Below are 20,710 nucleotides of genomic sequence, written 5' to 3' on the forward strand. Positions count from 1 at the left end.
AAGTACCAGAACATGCTGGACCTGTCAGGAGATGACTGGAAGAATTTGAAAAGGAGAAATGCATGGAATGACTTTGCGAACTTTGTCTCTAAGAAGGGTCATTTTTTTCCTAATAATTTCTGATCAATTCCCTCTGCTTTTGTGCTTCCTAACAAGTCCATTTTCATCCCAGATTGCCCATGAAATGGCAGCCCTGAGCTTGTGGAAGTGCCTGAAAGATGCCCTGTTCCTCTGCAGGGACCCTGAGGCTGAAGCAGGAGCCTGAGCCCTCTCTGGGGAAGCCTCCTCCGAGCTGGAATTTGTGCCGTGCTGGGAGAGGAGGAGGAGGGGGAGAGCGCTGGCGCTGTGTGGCAGGAGCAGGAGGTTTGGGCCGCAGGACATTCCGTCTGCGCCGCTGCCCCGCAATGGGCGGCCGTGCCCGGGGCTCTGGGCCTGGCCCCGCGTGCGCTGAGCTCCCGACACTGCGGGAGCTCCCCGGGCTGGGCTCAGCTTCCCGCTGGGACTGGGCAGCAGGCTGGGCTCCAGCTGGGATCAGCAGCAGCTGGAAATACCTCTGCGCATCTCCACTTGCTGCTGCTGCTGCTGCTCAGAAGGAGAAACAATGAAGTGAGTCGAGAAGTTCTGGTTTCTCTTTCTCCTGGTGGATTTTTTCATTTGATTTGACACTTGAGAGGCAATTTCTGTGATTTTATTTCAGCAGCAGCAGCAACAGGGCCGTGTTTGAGCACTGCAAATGTGGTCTGTGTGGCTTTAATTCTCCTTGACTTAGTGCTCAGGGACTTTAGGGGATTTCAAGATCTGCTAATCATGATGCCTGTGACCAAAAGCCTGAGTTCACCTATTGCCGGCCGGGGGTCTATGTACAAAATCACAAACAGGACGGGACTGCTGAGGACAGTGTCTTGAGGTGTTTATTTTCCAGCATCAGTCTCATTACATGGTTATGACAATGGGAAGATGCCGGCAGTTTGTCTCCTCGGCAGCAGACAAAGAACTCAATGTTACAACTTACTTTAAAAGTTTTTTGACCAATCACACAAAGCAGAAGCATATTGACAGTAGTTCTATCCAACCATTATAAGCACACGTACCTTCGGTTAAAACAATACCTGATTATTTCGAATATAATACCTGCTTCTAAGCCTTAAAACAAAATGCTCAGAGCTCATTTATTAAGCTCAGTACTTCCTAATATCAGGCTAGATATACTTTTCTGCAGCTTAGGGAGTTTTTCTAGCCAAGCGTTAATACACAAACTATTGTTCTATTTGTCCATACTTTCCCACTTCTTATTTAACTTTTCTGCTGCCCTATCTCATGGTTACAGCTCAGCTCTAATCACAGTTCTGCTGTCTCTGAAGCCTGCCTTTTTCAGCTTTCCCAAAATCCTCTGATTTTAAGAATTCCCACATTCACCATCACGAAAAAAGCACTCTGGGTAGCACTGATCAAAAAAGGCGATTGCAGTTTTACAGATAAATTTCAAGCGGCAAGAGCAGCCATGATCTCCAATTGCCAAGGCAAAGGCAGCAGCAGCCTCCTGCTGTCACCTCAGGGTGAGTAAAGCAGTGCTGAAAACAGCGCTGGAACCCGATCCTTTCTTTCTCTGAGGGCTGGGTCAGGGCAGCACAGGCGGGCCCTGCACAGTCAGGGCTGGGTGTGGGTGATTTCTGCTCTACTCCAGAACTGAGCTGGAAAAAGCCCTCGGGAGCCGAGGCAGGAGCAGGCGGGAAGGGGCCGGCGCTGCTGCTGCTCCTGGCCGGGAGCCCCGGCTGGGCCGGGCCGGCGCCCCCTGCGCTGCGGCTGCTGCTGCTGCCAGAGCCGGGCGGGACTCGGGGACAGGGAACGGACACGGGGGGACAGCAAAGGCCTGGCGGCTGCAGGGATGGTGGCGCTCGGGCCAGCGCCAGCACAGAGCTTCAGCCCGCAATGAACCCCGAGGGAAATGCTGGGGAAAGGCTCCATTTCAGCCTTTCTTCACTCGTGGCTGTGACGGGACTGAAATAAAAGGAGAACAAGCAGGGCCCGACCCCTTCTCCTTTGGGAGGAGCCCCAGGCCTGGGGCTGTGAGGGGCCGTGAGGGGGAGAAGGGTCTCTGAGAGGCTGTGGGAGGCCAGGCACCTCATGGAACCAAGGGTTGGTTATGACACTGCAGAACCAAGGTGATTCCTGCTGACAGTTCAGAACCTCATGGAACCAAGGGGCAATTCTGGACAGCAGGGCCATGGAACCAAGGAGTCCATTGGGACATTACAGAACCTCATGGAATCAAGGTGTCCATCTCACTCTACTGAACCTCATGGAACAAAGGGTCCCTTGTGACACTGTGGAGCCAAGGACACTGCTGTTGGCTGTACGAAAGCTTGTGGAACCAAAAGTCCATTGTGACATTCTGGGGCCTCGTGGAACCATGGAGACCATTATGACACTTCAGGACTCACTGGAACCAAGGGGCCATTTAACCTAAGGGTCATTGTAGCACGGCGGGGCCTCATGGAATCAAGGGGATCTTAGTGGGGCTCCGTGAGACCACCGAGAGATTCTGACTCTGTGGAACCAAGGAGACCATTGTGGCACTACAGGGTGCGGTGGAACTAAGAACTCATGTGACAGGGAGGAGCCCAATGGAATCAAGGGGCCATTCGCTATTTCAGGGTTTCATGGAGCCAAGGTGTCCTTGTGACACTGTGGGGCATCATGGAGTCCTGGAGACCATTCTGGCACTTTGAGGCCTTGTTGAATCAAGGGGCTCTGCAGAGCCTTGTGGAACCAAGGAGCTCTTTGTGACACTGCAGGGACTCATGGAACTAATGAGACCATTCTGGCACTCTGAGTCCCCATGGCACCAAGGGGCCAGTGTGACACTATGGGTCCCCATGGAAGCAAGGGGCCAGTGTGACATTATGGGTCCCCATGGAAGCAAGGGGCCAGTGTGACACTGCAGAGCCAAGGAGACCACTGTGGTATCGCTGGGCCTTCTGGAAACAACGTTCTGCTGCAGGGCCCCCAGGGTCCAAGAACATGGAACAAGTCTTGCTGGCTTAGCCTGGCTGGTCCGGCTGACCTTGGCATGTTGAGGGTTGCTATTCATCTGGCCCTGAAGCCATGGAGCTCCATGTTTTCCTTCCTCTGGGAAAGAACTCTCCTTCTCCTCCAGGGGTTCATAGCTGAGATTGGGATTCTACCTCCATATTTGATTATATCAAAGCATTGTTCCTATATGAAATCTGCCAGAACAGACAGCTCTAGATGGCCTTGGCATCTGGGGGGGCAACATCTCATCTGCCGTCAAAACACTGGGGGGGCTGTGCTTTTCTTTCCATGGAAAGAAACATCTCTCATGTGCAGGCATCCATAGCCAAAACTGGGAATCTGCCTCCAAAATTCCTTATATCCAAGAGAGCTCCCAGATAAAAGCTGCCAGGACTGTCTAGGTTCCCTTGGATTCCTGAAGACCAGCTCTCATCTGCCTGTGAAACACTGGGGCTCTGCCCTTTCCTTCCTGTGCAGAAGAGCTGTCATTCTGGTCCAGGCACCCATGGCTATAGAAATACACTGCTACATATGGCTGAAATGGAATTGCACCTCCAAAACTCCCCAAATATCCAAGGGTTGCTTTCAGACAAAAGCTGCAAGGACAGACAGGTCTGGCTTACCTTGGCCTCCAGTGCCTGCCTCTCATCTGCCTTCAAAACCCTGGGGCTCTGTGGTTTCCTTCCTGTAGAAAAGAACCGTCCTTCTTGTCCAGGCGCCCATGTCCTCAAGCACATGAGCACTGTATAGGGACAGAGGAGCTCTGTGCTCAGTGGGGTGCAGACTGAGGACAGAAGGGGAGAGCCCTGGGAGGGACTGAAGGGTGGATTCAGAGATGGTGGATCCTTTTGACATAGTAGAGTACAGCCAGAGAAAGAAAGTGTTAATGCAAAGGGCAGCTTGGGAGGCCCAGACTGGGAAAAAAGAACAAGGAATTTCCCTGCCAGGGCAGGGCTGTGGTGCAACACATCCCTCAGAAGGAGCCTGGGTCAGCCCAAGGCTTTGTGTGGGCAGGCAGAGGCAGGCAGGAGGCAGAGCTGTCAGCAAAGGAAGGGGCCAGCCAGGTGAGGCAGCCGGGGGATGAGCACAGCCTGCAGGGACAGAGGCGCAGGGCAGGGACACCGTAGCACAGCCTGGGCTGCACAGGGCACAGGCATGGGCAGCAGCTGCCAGGCCCTGACAGAGGCAACTTGGGCAGCACTTTGGCCATCGCTGCTGGGCCTGGGCCTGAGCCAGGAGCAGGAGACAAGTGACCCTTGCAGGCCTGGGGCCTCACGGCCTCCTTGTCCCTGCTCAGCAGCCTGGCGGGGGCCGCCCCATGCTCCTGCCCTTGGCACTGCACATCCCCACATGTCAGTGCCCATCCCGGGAAGAGCCCTGAGCAAGGAGGGAGGGACAGGATCTGCCTGGCCAGGGGCTGGGGCTCAGGCCTTGGCCCTTTGCATTCCTGAAACACATCCAGATTTGCTCAGCCCCAAAGACACCTTGGCCTTGTTTTTCCCCAGCTGTCATCACTGCCTCCAGTGTTCTGCTCTAACTGGAACCTGGGGACACTTTCTCAGTCTTGTCCCTCAGTGGGACCCATTAAAACTTGAAGAAACGTTGGAGATTGATTGTGACTTTGAATTCTTGAGAGATTTCTTCAACTCCCTCTCAGGGAGTGATGTTCAGGGCCTGAGCACCCAACCCACAAGAGAAGTCCTTGTGCTGTGTCTGTTCTGCTGAGCTGGGCTGGGCTCCTGGAACAGAAGGAACTCCTGGCAATCAAGAAGAGCTTCAAAATAACACATCCTCAGGAGCAGCTCCTCTCCCAACCCAGCAGGTCTGAGGGCACTGTCTGCGGCCACCCCGGGCACAGCACAGAGACAGAGATATTTTCAATCAGTCAGGGCTGTGAAGATGCTGAGAAGTGACTGGGGGAGAATCACTGCCAGCCCTTGGCACAGGAACCTCTGGCTGCAGGACAAGGCAGCTGCAGCTCCTGGAGCCATCTCCTAAAGCTGGAACATCCCAATGCCTCCAGACGCTGTGAGTACATTCTCTGATTGTCTCTTGTGCAGAGCAGCCAGGGGTGCCCAGGGCTGTCCTGCAGAGCAGGGTCCTGCAGCCCAGGGCACTTTGCTGGGGCAGGGACTCTGCTGCCTGCCCGGGACAGCCCTGGCAGCTGCTCTAAGCACTGTGGGACCAGATCTGGGTGGGAGGAGACAGCTGGTAAGGCTTGGAAGAGTTTCTGTTGTGTGGTGAGGATGCTACATTGTTAAGGGATGCTCCCAGCATGACACTGATCTCCAGGGTATTTCCTAGTAGATTAAATGATAAGCACAGCAAGGCAGGGTCTGCATAAAACAAAAAAATCCTGCTTTATTAATCCATTTCTCTGGGATGCCTGGATAGAAAAATGCACTTAGATATTCCTGTCTCACTTTAGACAGAGAAAAATTATTAAAAAAAAAAAAAAAATTCTCTGAGATCTGAATATACCAGGCAGTGCCAGAAATCAGCACAGGGTTCCTTAGGGCAGCATCAGCATTGCTTTTCCAGTCCTTTTCAGGATTGCTCTGACATTCCCATCAGAGCCTGCAGAGCCAGAGCTGCCCTTGGGCAGTGCCAGAGCTGGGAGGGGTCTGCAGGGCAGAGCTGAGCCCCCAGGGCTGAGCTGCGCTCAGGCAGCACTGACATGGCCCAGTCCTGGGCACAGGGAGCAGCTGCTGGCAGGGACAGCTCCAGGTAGCAGAGCCCTGGGCAGGCAGTGGAGGGAAAGTGCCCCCAGGCTGTGCTGGGATATTTGAAATTCTCCACAAACTGAAGTATTGCATGATTACTTATTCTACAGACCCCCATGCCAAGACAGAGCAAATGTCCAACAGCAGCTCCATCAGCCACTTCCTCCTGCTGGCACTGGCAGACACGCGGCAGCTGCAGCTCCTGCACTTCTGCCTCTTGCTGGGCATCTCCCTGGCTGCCCTCCTGGGCAACGGCCTCATCATCAGCGCCATAGCCTGCGGCCACCACCTGCACACGCCCATGTTCTTCTTCCTGCTCAACCTGGCCCTCACTGACCTGGGCTCCATCTGCACCACTGTGCCCAAAGCCATGCACAATTCCCTCTGGGACACCAGGAACATCTCCTACAAAGGATGTTCTGCACAGCTATTTCTAGTTTTCTTCTTCCCCACAGCAAAATTTTCCTTGCTCACAGTCATGAGCTATGACCGCTACGTGTCCATCTGCAAACCCCTGCTCTACGGGACCCTCCTGGGCAGCAGAGCTTGTGCCCACATGGCAGCAGCTGCCTGGGCCAGTGCCTTTCTCAATGCTCTGCTGCACACAGCCAATACATTTTCCCTGCCCCTGTGCCATGGCAATGCCCTGGGCCAGTTCTTCTGTGAAATCCCACACATCCTCAAGCTCTCCTGCTCACACTCCAAACTCAGGGAACATGGAATTATTGTAGTTGTTGCCTCTTTAGCCTTTGGTTGTTTTGTGTTCATGGTTTACTCCTATGTGCAGATTTTCAGGGCTGTGCTGAGGATCCTCTCTGAGCAGGGACGGCACAAAGCCTTTTCCACCTGCCTCCCTCACCTGGTTGTGGTCTCCCTGTTCCTCAGCACTGGCACATTTGCTCACCTGAAGCCTCCCTCCATCTCCTCCCCATCCCTGGATCTGGCAGTGTCAGTTCTGTACTCGGTGGTGCCTCCAGCCCTGAACCCCCTCATCTACAGCCTGAGGAACCAGGAGCTCAAGGCTGCCTTGAGGAAAATGATCACAGATGGTTTTCAGTAGCAATAAATAGTCATTCTCCTGCATAGCTGTTATGATGTTACATATTTATGCTCGTTCTGTGCCATGCATTTTTTACTGCTGGCACAGTTGTTATACTTTTGAGAATTTGTTCACACCAAAATCTTTGATTATACATTTTAAATTCAGTGTTTGTTTTTCCAGTGGCACCCAGTGACTGTATAAACCAGGAGCTGTACTTCTACTACTACATTGAAGAATTGTGTATTGCCATGTGTGCCTGACATCTTTCTTCCCTGGCTTTTCTGGAGCTGTAGAGTTGGTGCTTCTGGGCAGAGCTGGAGGAGAAAATGGAACCCCAGTGCTCCTCACTGCCAGGGAGCCCCAGGGCTTCTCCTCCATAATCTCCCCTTCCTTCACTGCCACACTCCCCTTCAGAACCCCTGTGCTGGTTTAGGGCCTCAGGGCTCTGCCAGCTCAGTCCCTGTCCTGCTGTGTGCCTGTCCAGGGACTGCAGGCAGGCACAGGCTGTGGGCACTGCTGGGACAGAGCTGGGCTCTGCAGCAGCATTTCCATCATGCAAGGGCATCTCCCCAGTGCAGGGCCTGAAAGCTTCAATCTCCTTCCCAGTTACTCTCAGGGATGTGCCCAGCACAGTGCCCTGCAGAGGAAACCAGCAGTGCCCAGCAGAAGTGTGGCAGTGATCAGGGTGGGGGCTGTCCCAGCAGTGCAAAGCCAGCACTGCTACAGCAGTGGCCTCTCACCCCAGGTCACAGAGGTTCTTCTTCTCTCCATGGAGGGACATCAAGTGCCCGGGTCTGGAGTCTGTGTCTGCAGTGCACGGACACTCCACAGCCCTGAACATCCTGTGTGTGTGAGGGGACATAAACCCAGTGAGCACAAACTCCTTCAGCTGCTCCTGGACTTTCCAGAGAGTAACATCCCCTGGGAACCCCTGAGTGCAGGGCTGGGACGAGCTCCTGAGCACAGAGCTCCCTGTGTCCATCCCTCTGGCCGTGGGGCACCTCAGGCAGGGCAGAGCAGGGCAGGGTGACACCCGCAGGGCTGAGGTCCCTGCCAGGCTCTGGCAGTGGCAGCAGAGCCCAGGGAGCCCCTGCCCGTGCTGCAATGAACTCTGTGTGTGTGTGCAAGGGAAGGACTCGTGTCCCTGGGCAGCCCTGGGGCTGGGAGGAGGGCATGAGCCCAGCTCAGGGGTGGGCACCTGGCAGAGCCCTGACATTTCTGGCTGTGCCCATAAGAGAAGAGTTGGGCAGGGTGACTGTGGTTAAACCCCTCTGGCCATCAAGTGACAACCAGGTGTCTCTGTCACTGTCCCTCCTTCATCAGAAGACAGGAGAAAATAAGGTGAAAACATTGGGGGTCATCATAAAGAGAGATTAATACTGGAGGGACCAAAAAGCAAAGGCCAAATGCAGAAGCAAAGAAAACCATGGGAAAACAAGAGTTCAGCACCTGTAGTGGTTGCTTTGGAAGACAAATGTATTAATACAGAAAATCCAGAGACCTTCTTGTCCCCCTCATTTCCTTGCTGATCTGGACATCACAGGGAATGGAAGAGCCCTTGGGTCAGTCCAGCCAAGCTGTCCCATCCCTGCGCCCCCAGGAACACCTGCCCACCCCCAGCCCACTGGGGGAGCAGGTTGCAGAAAAGCCTCATGTGGGGCGAGCCCTGCTCAGGGACAGCCAAAGCCTTGGGCTGGGACCAGCCCTGCTGCAGCCACAAGAGCCAAGCACAGCAGGACAGGGGTGCTCTGGGCAAAGGGAACTCCATCCCAGCCACACCCAGGCCAAGGGGGCTCAGGGGGCTCTTCCCACCTCTGCTATTCCACAACTGAATGAATCTTTTCCTTGGAGAGCTCTTTGAAACACAATTGCCAGAGAGGCAGAAGCAGAGCTATAAAATGCTCCAGTACAAACACAGCAGCTCCTGTGAGGAATGAACCCTCCCAGGGCAGTGCTGTGGCAGGAGCAGCACCCAGAAGGAGGGGGATGAGCTCAGTGCATGTATGTGTGTCCCCAGACACAGAGGATGAGGGTGGGCAGAGGTCAGGGCAGGGCTGGCAGTGGCAGGGCAGAGCCTGGAGCAGTGAGATCAGAGTGTGCAGCCTGAAGGGACACAGCAGCAGCTGTGGGACAGCAACACAGGACAAGCTGTGCTGGACATGGCCAAGGGCCCTGGCAGGGCTTGCAGTGCCCAGGAGAAGCCAAGTCTTGGTGCCCTGGGCACAGCAGGGTCTGTGCCACCAAGGGCTGGGAGGAGACACCTTGTCCTGAGGCACTGGGGCCTCCTGGCACAGCCCCAGCCAGGCTGGGCACTGTCAGCCCCTTGTCCTGCCCTCAGCATCCCCCCTGCCCTACATCCCAGTGGCCTCAGGGATCTGCTGGAAGGAGTCCCTGGGGAGCCTTGCTCAGGAATGGCCCTGGGGGCTCCTGAATGCTCCCAGGGACTGCAGGGTTTTGCTTTTGCCTGGGAGTCTCTGAGAGGTTTGTGCAATCGTGGCCTCCGGTTCTCTTCTCTAAAGAGTCCAGAAAGAGCCTGTGTTGGTGATGGACCTCACTGGACTGACACTGAAACTGCATGAAAAACAGAAACTCCAACAACACCTTACAGAATTTAGGCATTACTTTATTCTTGCCAGGATGTCATTGCGGCCATCACATGCAATAGAAATTATTCCATCCACACGTGTCCGGATTCCACAGTGAAAATCATTCCATCACACATTGTTCTTTACTACACTTCTCACATATTTATACAGAAAAAACCCAAAGAAATTAATGTTCTTTGCTCTTAAATTATCCAATTCTTAGTATTCCATCTGCTATTGCTGATTGATCCGTTCGCCTTTGATGTCAATTAAGTCCTCATTCTTTGATTCCCTTCTCAATCTTTTCCCAGACCAGGTGTCTCTGCACACTGGGGGTGATGTTCATTAATGTTCATTTACCTCCTGTTCATCTTCTGGCCACTCCCAATCTGTAGATGTTAAGCTCATCAGGCCTCACCCAGCCTTGGTGAGCAGAGTCTTTTGAAGAGAAACTTCAATTCCCCTCTACCTGGGCAAACAAACCCCTGACTGAAGTTACGTTAAAAGAAACCAGAAGTTGTATCGTTTCTGATAATTCCATTAGGTTCCATAGTGTCACAGTGCTCTCCTTGGCTCCATGAAGCCACGCAGTGTCACATTGAACCTGGGTTCCACCAAGCCCTGTGGTGTCACCCTTGACCCTTGGTTCCATGAGGCCACACAGTGTCACCGTGGCTCCTTGGTTCCATGAGGCCCCACAGTGTCACCGTGGCTCCTTGGTTCCATGCGGCCCCACAGTGTCACCGTGGCTCCTTGGTTCCATGAGGCCCCACAGTGTCACCGTGGCTCCTTGGTTCCATGTGGCCCCACAGTGCCACCCTTGCCCCTTGGTTCCATGTGGCCCCACAGTGTCACCGTGGCTCCTTGGTTCCATGAGGCCCCACAGTGTCACAATGGCCCCTTGGTTCCATGAGGCCCCACAGTGTCACCGTGGCTCCTTGGTTCCATGAGGCCCCACAGTGTCACCGTGGCTCCTTGGTTCCATGAGGCCCCACAGTGTCACCCTTGCCCCTTGGTTCCATGAGGCCCCACAGTGTCACAATGGCTCCTTGGTTCCAGTGGCCCCACAGTGTCACCGTGGCTCCTTGGTTCCATGTGGCCCCACAGTGTCACCGTGGCTCCTTGGTTCCATGAGGCCCCACAGTGTCACCGTGGCTCCTTGGTTCCATGAGGCCCCACAGTGTCACCGTGGCTCCTTGGTTCCATGAGGTCCCACAGTGTCACCGTGGCTCCTTGGTTCCATGTGGGCCCCCAGAGTCACAACAGCCCCTTGGTACCATGGCCTAGTTTTTGGCAGTGGTGGGGCACAGGGATGGCTCCTGTGAGAAGCTGCTGGAAGCTTCCACCGTGCCTGGCACAGCCAATCCCTGATGGCTTCAAGGATGAACCTGCTGCTGGCCAAGGCTGGGCCAGTTACAAACGGTGGTAGCGCCTCAGTGATAACAGATTTAAAAAGAAACTAAAATAGAGATTGTCGTGCAGTTTTAACTCCAGTCAGAAAAGAGCAGAGGGAAGACATGTGAGAAGAACAACTCTGCAGACATCAAGGTCAGTGCAGAAGGAGGGGGAGGAGGTGTTTCAGGCACTGGAGACCCAGACACCCTGTAGGAGAGCCATGGAGAGAGGGCCCCTGCTCCCAGGCTGGAGCAGCCTGTCCTTGGAGGAATGCACCCCATGGAAGAGTGACCCATGCTGCAGCAGTTTGGGAAGGACTGCTGTCCCTGGGATGGACTCACACTGCAGCAGTTTGCAGAGGGCTGTTGCCCCTGAAATGGACTCACATTGGAGAAGTTCCTGCAGAACTGCCTCCCTCGGGAGGGACCCACGGTGCAGCAGGGGAACCACCCCTCTCCGTGAGCAAGGGCAGAAGCCATGGGTGATGAACTGACCATAACCCCCTTTCCCTGTCTCCCTGCACTGCTGGGGTAGGAGGTAGAGCTGGAAGGAGGGAGGAGAGGGGCTTATTTTATTTCCCCTTTTCCTGCTCTGAGTTTGTTAGTAATAAATGAATTTCATATCTCTAAGCTAAGCCTGTTTTTCCCAGGACAGTATTTGATGAGTGATCTCTCCCAGTCCTTATCTCAACCCATGAGCCCTTTATTAAATTTTCTCTGTCCTGCAGAGGGGAGTGAGCGAGCAGCTCTCATGGATGCCTGGCATCTGGCCTGGGTCAACCCACGACACCTTGGTACCACAGGGTCACAATGGACCCTTGGTTCTAAGGGGTCTCACTGGTTCCATGAGGACCTGCAGGGCCACTTAATTCAACAAGGCCTCAAAGTTTCACAGTGGTCTCCAGGATTCCATGAGGCCCTGCAATGTCAAACTGGACCTTTGGATCCATGGGGGCCCACAGTGTCACAATGGGGCCTTTTGGTTCTACAGCATCACAATGTCCCCTCGATTCCATGTGTCCTGCACTGTTCCATGGATCTTTAGTGCCATGGGTTCCTGTAGTGTCACAAGGGTCTCCTTGGTTTCATGGTGCCACTTATTGCCATAATTTCCATGGTATCACAACTGCCCCTGGGCCCCAAGAGGCCCCATAGTGTGACAGTGGCCCCTTGCTTCCATGATGCCTTGTAGTGTCACAATGGTGTCCATGATTCCATCAGGCCCTGCAGTGTCACCATGGACAGTTGGTTCAATGACGCTCCCCAGTGTCACCGTGGCCCCTTGGTTCCACAGAGCCCCACTGTGTCACTATGGTCCCTTTGGTTCCAAGGCTCAGAAGTGCCAGAATGACCCTTTGCTTCCATCAGGCCTTGAAGTTTCAAAATGGTCTCCATGGTTTCATGAGTACCCCCCGTGTCACAAGCGACTCTTGGTTCCCTGAAGTTCTTCAGTGTCACAATGGGCCCTTGGTTCCATGAGGTTTGGTAGAGTCGCAGTTGACTCTTGGTTCCATGAAGCCTTGCTGTGTCACAATGCCCACAGTTCCATGAGTTTCCATGGTGTCACCATGGTCTCTTGGATCCCCAGTATCACCGTGGTCTCCTTGGTACCATCCAGGCCTTGTAACAAGAGACAGTGAGCCATTTTGTGCCTTGCTAATGAAAGGCTGCAGAACTCATGGTTGTGAGGCTGTTTCACTGATAAGAAACAATGAATACCTGAGTCTGAAATATCATCTCAAGTACCTTCAATCCCAACCTCAACAGAGGCAGAAAATACAAACACAGATTCCACAGTAAATCAAAAACAGGGACCATATTTTGAATGCAGGCAAAATGCATTCAAGTGCATTCAAATGCACTCGATATGATGGGGAGCTGATATTCCCCTATTCCAAGAGTGAACTTAATAAGGGCTGACTAATTAAGGAATTACAGAGAACCACAGTATGAGAAAAGCAGGTGGCATAGGTAATTCTGGGATAGGGAGATCGGAAAGCAAGACCAGATGAACCACTGTAGCCGCCACCAAGAAGATCACGTTCACGTGCTGTGGGCAGCAACCCCATCAGGCCGTGTCACGATCCGCTGGGACAAGGGGGGTCCTGATGGTTCGTTTTACCGATCTCAGATTTCAAACACACACAGCAGGGGACTTTCAGTATTAACCAAAACAAATGCACCTTGTATTGAGTGCCCAGAGCAGATGTGATAGAAGGATTAGAAAGGAGATAAAGGACAGAGAGAGAGAGAAAGGGGGGGGAGGTGAATAGCTACCAACATAGACACGAAATCCTCGTGGTCCAGCCAACAGATCCATCTTGTAACCTTGGGGAGAATCTCAAAGTCTTTGGTTAACTTGGGGTCTTTTATAATCTACCACCAGGAGGGGAGCAGGACGGCACATCGAGGGAACAGGTACAGGACAGTGGAGAATGAGTCCCTTGAGAACAGGTTGTCACGATCCGTCCCTATGAATGGGTTTCATGATGGTTCGTAAGGGATCTCAGGGTGCAAAAAGAACCAACACGGTACAGGGGGGTGTTGCAGCAATAATCCAAACAAATGCACCTTTATTGAATGACCACAGCAAAATGCGATGGAGGGATTAAGGGAGAGAAAGATAGAGAAAGAGAGAGAGAAAGAAAAAGGGGAATATAGCTACCAAACGTAGAGACAAAGTCCTTAGGTCCAGTCCAGTTGAGGATCTGCCTGTTACGTTGGGGAGATCTCCGAGATGCAGTCCATCTGGACTCCAATTATACACTTTTTGTTGAGGGGGGAGGGGGATTATTTCAAAACTGAATCTATTGTATCATCTGGTAAAATAATGGTATTTGGAAAAGGGGTACACACCGTTTATATCAGTGGGCGAGGGCCATTGTTTTCGTGGTCCAATGCCCACACCTGCAACATCCATCTTGCTTTGGTCAGCTCGCCTCCCCCGCGCACCTCCCCGGGCTGGGGGCTTCAGTCCCAGTCCTTGGGGAGTGTAGGAGCGGCCTTTCTCACGTGGGGATTTCTCGGGTTTTTCTCTGGTGGAGAGGCTTCTGTCATCTCAGCTTGTCTGTCACAGTGCTTGCAGATGAACGAGAGGGGTCTTCTGTGGGAGACCACTCAAAAGCTCAGGAGAAGTTCAGCCAGGCCAAGAGGTGGGACAGCTTCCAAGGCTATTGTTGCAAAAAGGGCTCAGTGCCCCCTTCTTCTCATTGGGCTCAGTGTAGCATGCAGAAAAATGCACCTGTGGAAACAGTAACTTAGCAATTCCTTCAGGTCTGAGAGCCCCTGGCTTGGCGGGGAACTTTCCACTGTAGGGCCAGGAATGGGACAAAGGGGGTCTTCTGAGCGATCTCTCAGTGACAGTTGTGAGGCAGATTGGAGGATATTTCAGACAGACTCTCTCACAGGTACAGACAGTCCAGTTCTGAACAGGACAAACCGGTGCCAGCAGTGAGCGGGGCCCGTTGTTTCAGGACTGGTTCCTATGGGAAACATCCCGCTCCCAATGGCAGACATCCCGCTTCAGTCAGCCCAGCCCCCCTGTTAGAATTTTAAGGATCTCAGTCTCAGTCCTTGGGAAGGGCTTCAATCTCCGTCCTCGATGGCGGTTGTGAGGCAAATGAGGGATCTTTGGACTCTCTTACAGACTGACATCCCAAAGCATAAAAAAATTATACATTTTGCCTTTAAAAAAAGTGCAATGAATTAATAAAATTATAATTATTTTTTCTTATTTATATTAGTAATATTCTATGTCTCTATCCAAATTTCAATGTTTATATTTAAATTCCATACATTTTTAGCAACCAAAAATTTATTGGTCATTGTTTATAAGTAACACAATTTCCTTAATAATTCAGTCTATTGGCTATATATTTCTTCCTCTTTATGGAAACTAGTAATATTTGTAGTCCTTTTGGCATCATTTTTATCATCTTTTTCTCCGATAGTGTCAAGGGGAGGAACTTTGGGGTGCCTGGAGACATTTCTGGAGCACATTTGGGGCTGTTCTAGGTTTGGGGAGGGAATTCAGAGAGAACTTGAGGGTCTGAAGGACACTTGGGGGAGCCGGGTGAGAACTTGGAGGGGCACTCAGGGATTATGAGGGACCCTTCGGGGTCCAGGGCAGCATTTGGGGGTCCAGGGGAGCCCTTGGAGGTCAGGGAGGGGAATTTGGGGCCCTTCGGGGTCCGGGCGGGCCCTTGGGGAGCTCGAACGGGGCTCTCTGGGGCGAGGGGGGTGATGGGAGTTGTAGGCGGGGGCACGGTACGGTTTAACAGGGCCGCGGAGCATCACGGGAGTTCGAGACGCAGCTGCAATGGCTCTCGCCGGGGCACGGTGCATGACGGGAGATAAAGTCCCTGCTGGAATAGCGGAGCATGATGGAAGCTGTAGTCCCGGAAGTGGCTCGAACACGATGTTGGGGGATACTTTTGCGTCCAAGCCGCGACTTGAGGTCCTCGGGGAAGCTTAAGCGGCTCGGGACCCCTTGGGGGGGAGCTCAGGGAGCTCTATCCGTGCTTTTATGGGCGCTGGGCGCGGCAGGAATTTTAGGCAGGGGACTGTGTTCTGAGGGGCTCTGGGGCCGCGGGAGATGAGATGAGATGAATTCCCAGAAATGGCTATGCCGGGCAGCTGTGGGTGCGGGTGCACTCAGGGGTTCCGGGGACGCTTTAGGGGGGTCCCGAATGGGCGCTCAGGGGGCACGGAGAGATCCTGGAGTGTCTGGGGGACACTTATGGGACAGATGGGGGCGGACCCCGGGGGGGGGGGGGTATGTCTGTGGAGCGCGGGGCATGACGGCCGTTGTAGTCCCAGCTCCAATGGGGCTCCAATTGGGCCGCGGGGCATGATGGGATTTGTAGTTAGAAATAGAAGACGGCGGCCATGCTAGGCACCGCCCTCGAGGCACCGATCTCCGGCGCTGATTGGCTGCGTTCGGTGATAGGCGGGAGCCTCGGCAAATGGGAAGCGGGGGAGGCGGGAACAGCCCATTCACCCCCTCCAGTCCCTCCCAGTACAACCCCATTACAGACCTGTTCATCCCAAGCAGAACCCAATACAACCCCAGTGCCCCTCCAGTCCCTCCCAATACACCTGAGTTTATTCCCAGTCCCTTCCAGTTCCCCCCCCGTGTCATCCACAGGATGCCCCAGTGTCCCCAGTCTTCCCCACAGTGTTCCCATTGTCCCCAGTTTGTCCCTGTCCTCCCCAGCGTCACTCCCACTATGTCCCAGTGTCACCCACAGATCAAGGCACAGCTTCTGTGATCAGGCCAGAGCTCCTGAGGAGAGACCCTGGGTCAATATCAGTCACAGAATGCTGGGATCACCTCTGCTCTAAAGAGAAATAAATTAAATACATCCTTTAAAATAGGAATGTGTATTTCTTACAAGGTCTTTGAGATCTTTCTCCATAACTAGACTAGGAAAACTTTAATGACCCTCTCATGGCTTTGGTGTTGTTTACATCAGACTCAGTCCCTGAGAGTGTATTCAAAAAACTTCTCAAGAATTCAAAGTTAAATTTAAACTCCAACGTTTCTTGAAGTTTTAATGCACCACACTGAAGGACACGACTTAGAAAGTGTCCCCAGGTTCCAGTTAGAGCAGAACACTGGAGGCAGTGATGCCAGCTGGGGACAAACAAGGCCAAGGTGTCTCTGGGGCTGAGCAAAGCTGGATGTGTTCCAGGAATGCAAAGGGCCAAGGCCTGAGCCCCAGCCCCTGTCCAGGCAGATCCTGTCCCTCCCTCCTTGCTCAGGGCTCTTCCCGGGATGGGCACTGACATGTGGGGATGTGCAGTGCCAAGGGCAGGAGCATGGGGCGGCCCCTGCCAGGCTGCTGAGCAGGGACAAGGAGGCCATGAGGCCCCAGGCCTGCAAGGGTCACTTGTCTCCTGCTCCTGGCTCAGGCCCAGGCCCAGCAGCCATGGCCAAAGTGCTGCCCAAGTTGGCTCTGTCAGGGCCTGGCAGCTGCTGCCCATGCCTGTGCCCTGTGCAGCCCAGGCTGTGCTACGGTGTCCCTGCCCTGCGCCTCTGTCCCTGCAGGCTGTGCTCATCCCCCGGCTGCCTCACCTGGCTGGCCCCTTCCTTTGCTGACAGCTCTGCCTCCTGCCTGCCTCTGCCTGCCCACACAAAGCCTTGGGCTGACCCAGGCTCCTTCTGGGGGATGTGTTGCACCACAGCCCTGCTCTGGTGCCTGGTTCTCCTCTTGTGTCCACTCTGGGCCTCCCCCTCTGCATTTGTGGTATCATTTCTCTATCTGGCTCTTTCCCGCTATGGAGAAAAAGCTCCACCACTCCTGAATCCACCCTTCAAGCCCTTCCAGACCACTTCTGTTCTGTCCTCAGTCTCTTCTCAACTGGGACCGGGCACATCAACCTCCATGGGTTATGTTCTTGAGGTCTGCAAACCCCAGCTTGGGAGATCTTTGGGCACTCTCCAAGGTGTTTGCAAATAAAAACACTCATAGTCTTCTTCTCATAGTCTAAGAACAGCACCAGAGGCCAAGGCCAGGCAGAGGTGTCTGTCTTGGCAGCTTTTGTCTGGGAGTAATCCTGGGATAGATGGAATTTTGGCAACCAAATTCCAATTTCTGCCATGGCCCCAGGACAAGAAGGCTGGTTCTTTTCTAAAGGAAGGAAGGCACAGAGCCCTGTTGCTTCTGAGGCAGATGAGATGTGACCACCAGAGGCCAAGGCCAGACTAAGGTGACAGGTTTTTGTCTGGGTGACACCCTTGTATACGGGAAATTTTTTAGGGCGAGTACCAATTTTCTCCATTGGTGTCTGAGAAGAGAGGAAATTCTTTTACACAGGAAGGAAAGCATGTAGCCCCAGTGGTTCATGGGCAGATGAGAAGCAGCCCTTGACATTCCAAGATCAGCCAGACTTGTCAGGTGGCCCCTGGGAGGCCAAATCAGCCAGAGCTGTTCCATGTTCCCCTGATTCCACAGGGCCCCACAATGTCCCAGTGGTGCCCTTGCTTCCATGAGGCCCTGAGGTGTCACAGTGGCCCCTTGGTGACACAAGGCCCTGAAGGGTCTTAATGGTCTCCATGGTTCCACGAGGCCCCACAGGGTCACGGTGGTCTCTTGGTTCCAAGAAGCCCCACGGTGTCACCATGGTCCCAAAGTGTCACAATGGTGTCCATGGTTCCACGTGGTCCTCACAGTGTCACAGTGGTCTCCACAGGAAGGAAACAACCGAGCCCCAGTGTTCCCGGGGCAGATGAGCAGCATCCACCAGAGGCCATGGACAGCCAGATTACACAGAAGCTTTTTTCTGGGAGCAATCTCTGGATATAGGGAATTTTAGAGGTGGAACACCAGTTTCAGCCATGGATGCCGGAAGGAGAGGGACAGTTCTTTTCCATAGGAAGGAAAGCATGGAACACCAGTGTTTCAGGGCCAGATGAAAGGCAGCAATCACAGGCCAAGGGCAGCCAGACCTCTCTGTCCTGGCAGCTTTTGTCTGAAAGCAGCCCTTGGATATCGGGAATTTTGCAGTTGGAATCCAAATTTTGGCCATTTCTGCACATATCCATGGTATCTAGGATGTTTTTTTCCACAGGAAGGAAAGCACAGAGCCCAAGTGTTTCAGGGGCTTAAGTACAGAGAGAAGTCTCCTGAGAGGCCAAACTTGCCAGATCTGTTTGTCCTGGCAGCTTTCATCATGGAGGAATCCTTGGATATCCGGAATTCTGGAGGTGGATTCCCAACTTTGGCCATGAGCACCTGATCGAGATGGATGGTTTTTCCCATAGGAAAGAAAAGTGCAAAGCTCCAGTGTTTTGGAAGAAGATGAGAGGTGGCCACCCATGGGCCAAGAGAGCCAGACATGACACCTCTCATCTGGGGGAGATCCTTGGACATAGGGAATTTTGGAGGTGGAATCTCAGTTTTGGCTGTGGGCACCTGGCCAGGAAGGAGAGTTCTTTTCATTAGGAAGGAAAGCACAGAGCCCCAGTGTTTCAAAGGCAGACAAGAGCCAGCTCTTCAGAAACCAAGGCCAGCCAGACCTGTCTCTCCTGGCAGCTTTTGTCAGGAAGAAATCCCTGGATATAGGGAATTCTGGATGTGGATTCCCAACTTTGGCCTTGGGTCCCTGGATATGAAAGGTTCTTTTTTTCCTATAAGAAAGAAAAGCACATGGTCCCAGTGTTTCAAAGGCAGATGAGAGGTGGCCCCTAGGTGGCCAAGCCAGCCAGATCTCTCTGTCCTGGTAGATTTCATCTGAGAACAATCTTTGCATATATGGAAATTTGGAGGAAGGATCCTGATTTTGGCCATGGACACCTGGAGGAGAAGTACAGTTCTTTCCACAAGGAGAGCCCAGAGCCCCAGTGCTCCAGGGTCATATGAGCAGCAGCCCTCAACATGCCAGGGTCAGCTGGACCTGTCAGGTGGCCCCCAGGTGGCCAAAGCAGCCGGACCTGTTCCATGTCCCCTTGGTTCCATGGGGCCCCCGAGTTGCACAGTGGACTCCTTGACTCCATGAGGCACCTCAGTGTCACCACGGCCCCTTGGTTCCATGAGGTTCTGTGCTGTCAGCAATGGTCTCCTCGTTGCTGCAGTGTCACAATGGCTGCACGAAGGCCTGAGGGTTTAAAAGAACAGAGCACGAGCTCAGCCCATGGTCTGGACCCTCCCTCTCCTGGGGTTTGTGTCTCACCCACACTGGAACCCAAGCAGTTGGTAGTTATATCTGTGTATTTCTGTCGATCTTCCGTCTTTCTACCATTCTCTCTGTTTTTATTTCTTTTCCTCTTTACCTTAAACATTTTTGGGTATCTTAGCATCTTAAGGGTTAGAGGTATCCAGGAGAAATTACCTAAGTTAATGAAGTTAATGCTATAGTAAGAGTTTCGTTTGAATTGGATATTGTATAAAATCCTTTGCCAAGGTTCCTTGATTTTCCATATTTTACCAGTAAAACTCTGTATTGGCCTCTTGAGAATATCTGGTTGGTGTTTTTCCTGCGCACCAAACTTGAGTAAAGGAGCCTTTGGTCACCCCCAGGTGACCAAAAGGGGTCTGGGGTGTCTGTTCTGGGGTGTCAGAGCCCCACAGGCTCCCAACGGCCTCTTGTTTCCATGAGGCCCCACTGTGTCACTCTGGCCCTCGGTTCCCTGTGGATCTGGAGTGTCACACGGGTTGATGGCATTTGTCCTTGCTGCCCCTCACATCCCCCTGCCCCACAAAGAGCCCCGAGCCAGCCTTGAGGGACAGGCCCTGCTGGCCCAGGCTGGGCTCAGGGCTTGGCCTTTCTGGAGCAGTGGGGCTCTGGGCTCTCCTTCCTGTGGGAAAGAGATGCCCTTCTCCTCCAGGCACCCATGGCCAAAATTGGAATTCCTTCTCCAAATTTTTGTCTACCCAAGAATTCTTCCCCGATGAAATCTGCAAGGACAGGTAGATCTTTCTCACTTGGCCACCTGGGGGCCACCTCTCATCTCCTTTGAAACACTGGGACCATGTGCTTTTCTTTCTTATAGGAAAAAAAGAACCTTTCACATCCAGGCACCCACGGCCAAAGTTGAGAATCCACATCCAGAATTCCCTATATCCAGGGATTTCTTCCTGACAAAAGCTGCCAGGAGAGACAGGTCTGGCTGGCCTTGGTTTCTGAAGAGCTGGCTCTTGTCTGCCTTTGAAACACTGGGGCTCTGTGCTTTCCTTCCTAATGAAAAGAACTCTCCTTCCTGGCCAGGTGCCCACAGCCAAAACTGAGATTCCACCTCCAAAATTCCCTATGTCCAAGGATCTCCCCCAGATGAGAGGTGTCATGTCTGGCTCTCTTGGCCCATGGGTGGCCACCTCTCATCTTCTTCCAAAACACTGGAGCTTTGCACTTTTCTTTCCTATGGGAAAAACCATCCATCTCGATCAGGTGCTCATGGCCAAAGTTGGGAATCCACCTCCAGAATTCCGGATA

General features: G+C 53.2%; 1 protein-coding gene across 1 annotated transcript; it reads left to right on the plus strand.

Annotated features, from left to right (window-relative positions):
- The first annotated feature begins 5,889 nt into the window (after positions 1-5,889).
- On the plus strand, positions 5,890-6,816 carry LOC132334541 (olfactory receptor 14J1-like). Its single transcript, XM_059860647.1, has one exon. The coding sequence runs from the start codon at positions 5,890-5,892 to the stop codon at positions 6,814-6,816; it is 927 nt and encodes a 308-aa protein (XP_059716630.1).
- Positions 6,817-20,710: the final 13,894 nt, after the last annotated feature.

This window comes from Haemorhous mexicanus, chromosome 16 (assembly GCF_027477595.1).
Source record: "Haemorhous mexicanus isolate bHaeMex1 chromosome 16, bHaeMex1.pri, whole genome shotgun sequence".
Classification (NCBI taxonomy): Eukaryota; Metazoa; Chordata; class Aves; order Passeriformes; family Fringillidae; genus Haemorhous; species Haemorhous mexicanus.

Coding starts and splice junctions, on each gene's coding strand:
- LOC132334541 (XM_059860647.1), top strand. CDS start 5,890: ATGTCCAACAGCAGCTCCATCAGCCACTTCCTCCTGCTGGCACTGGCA.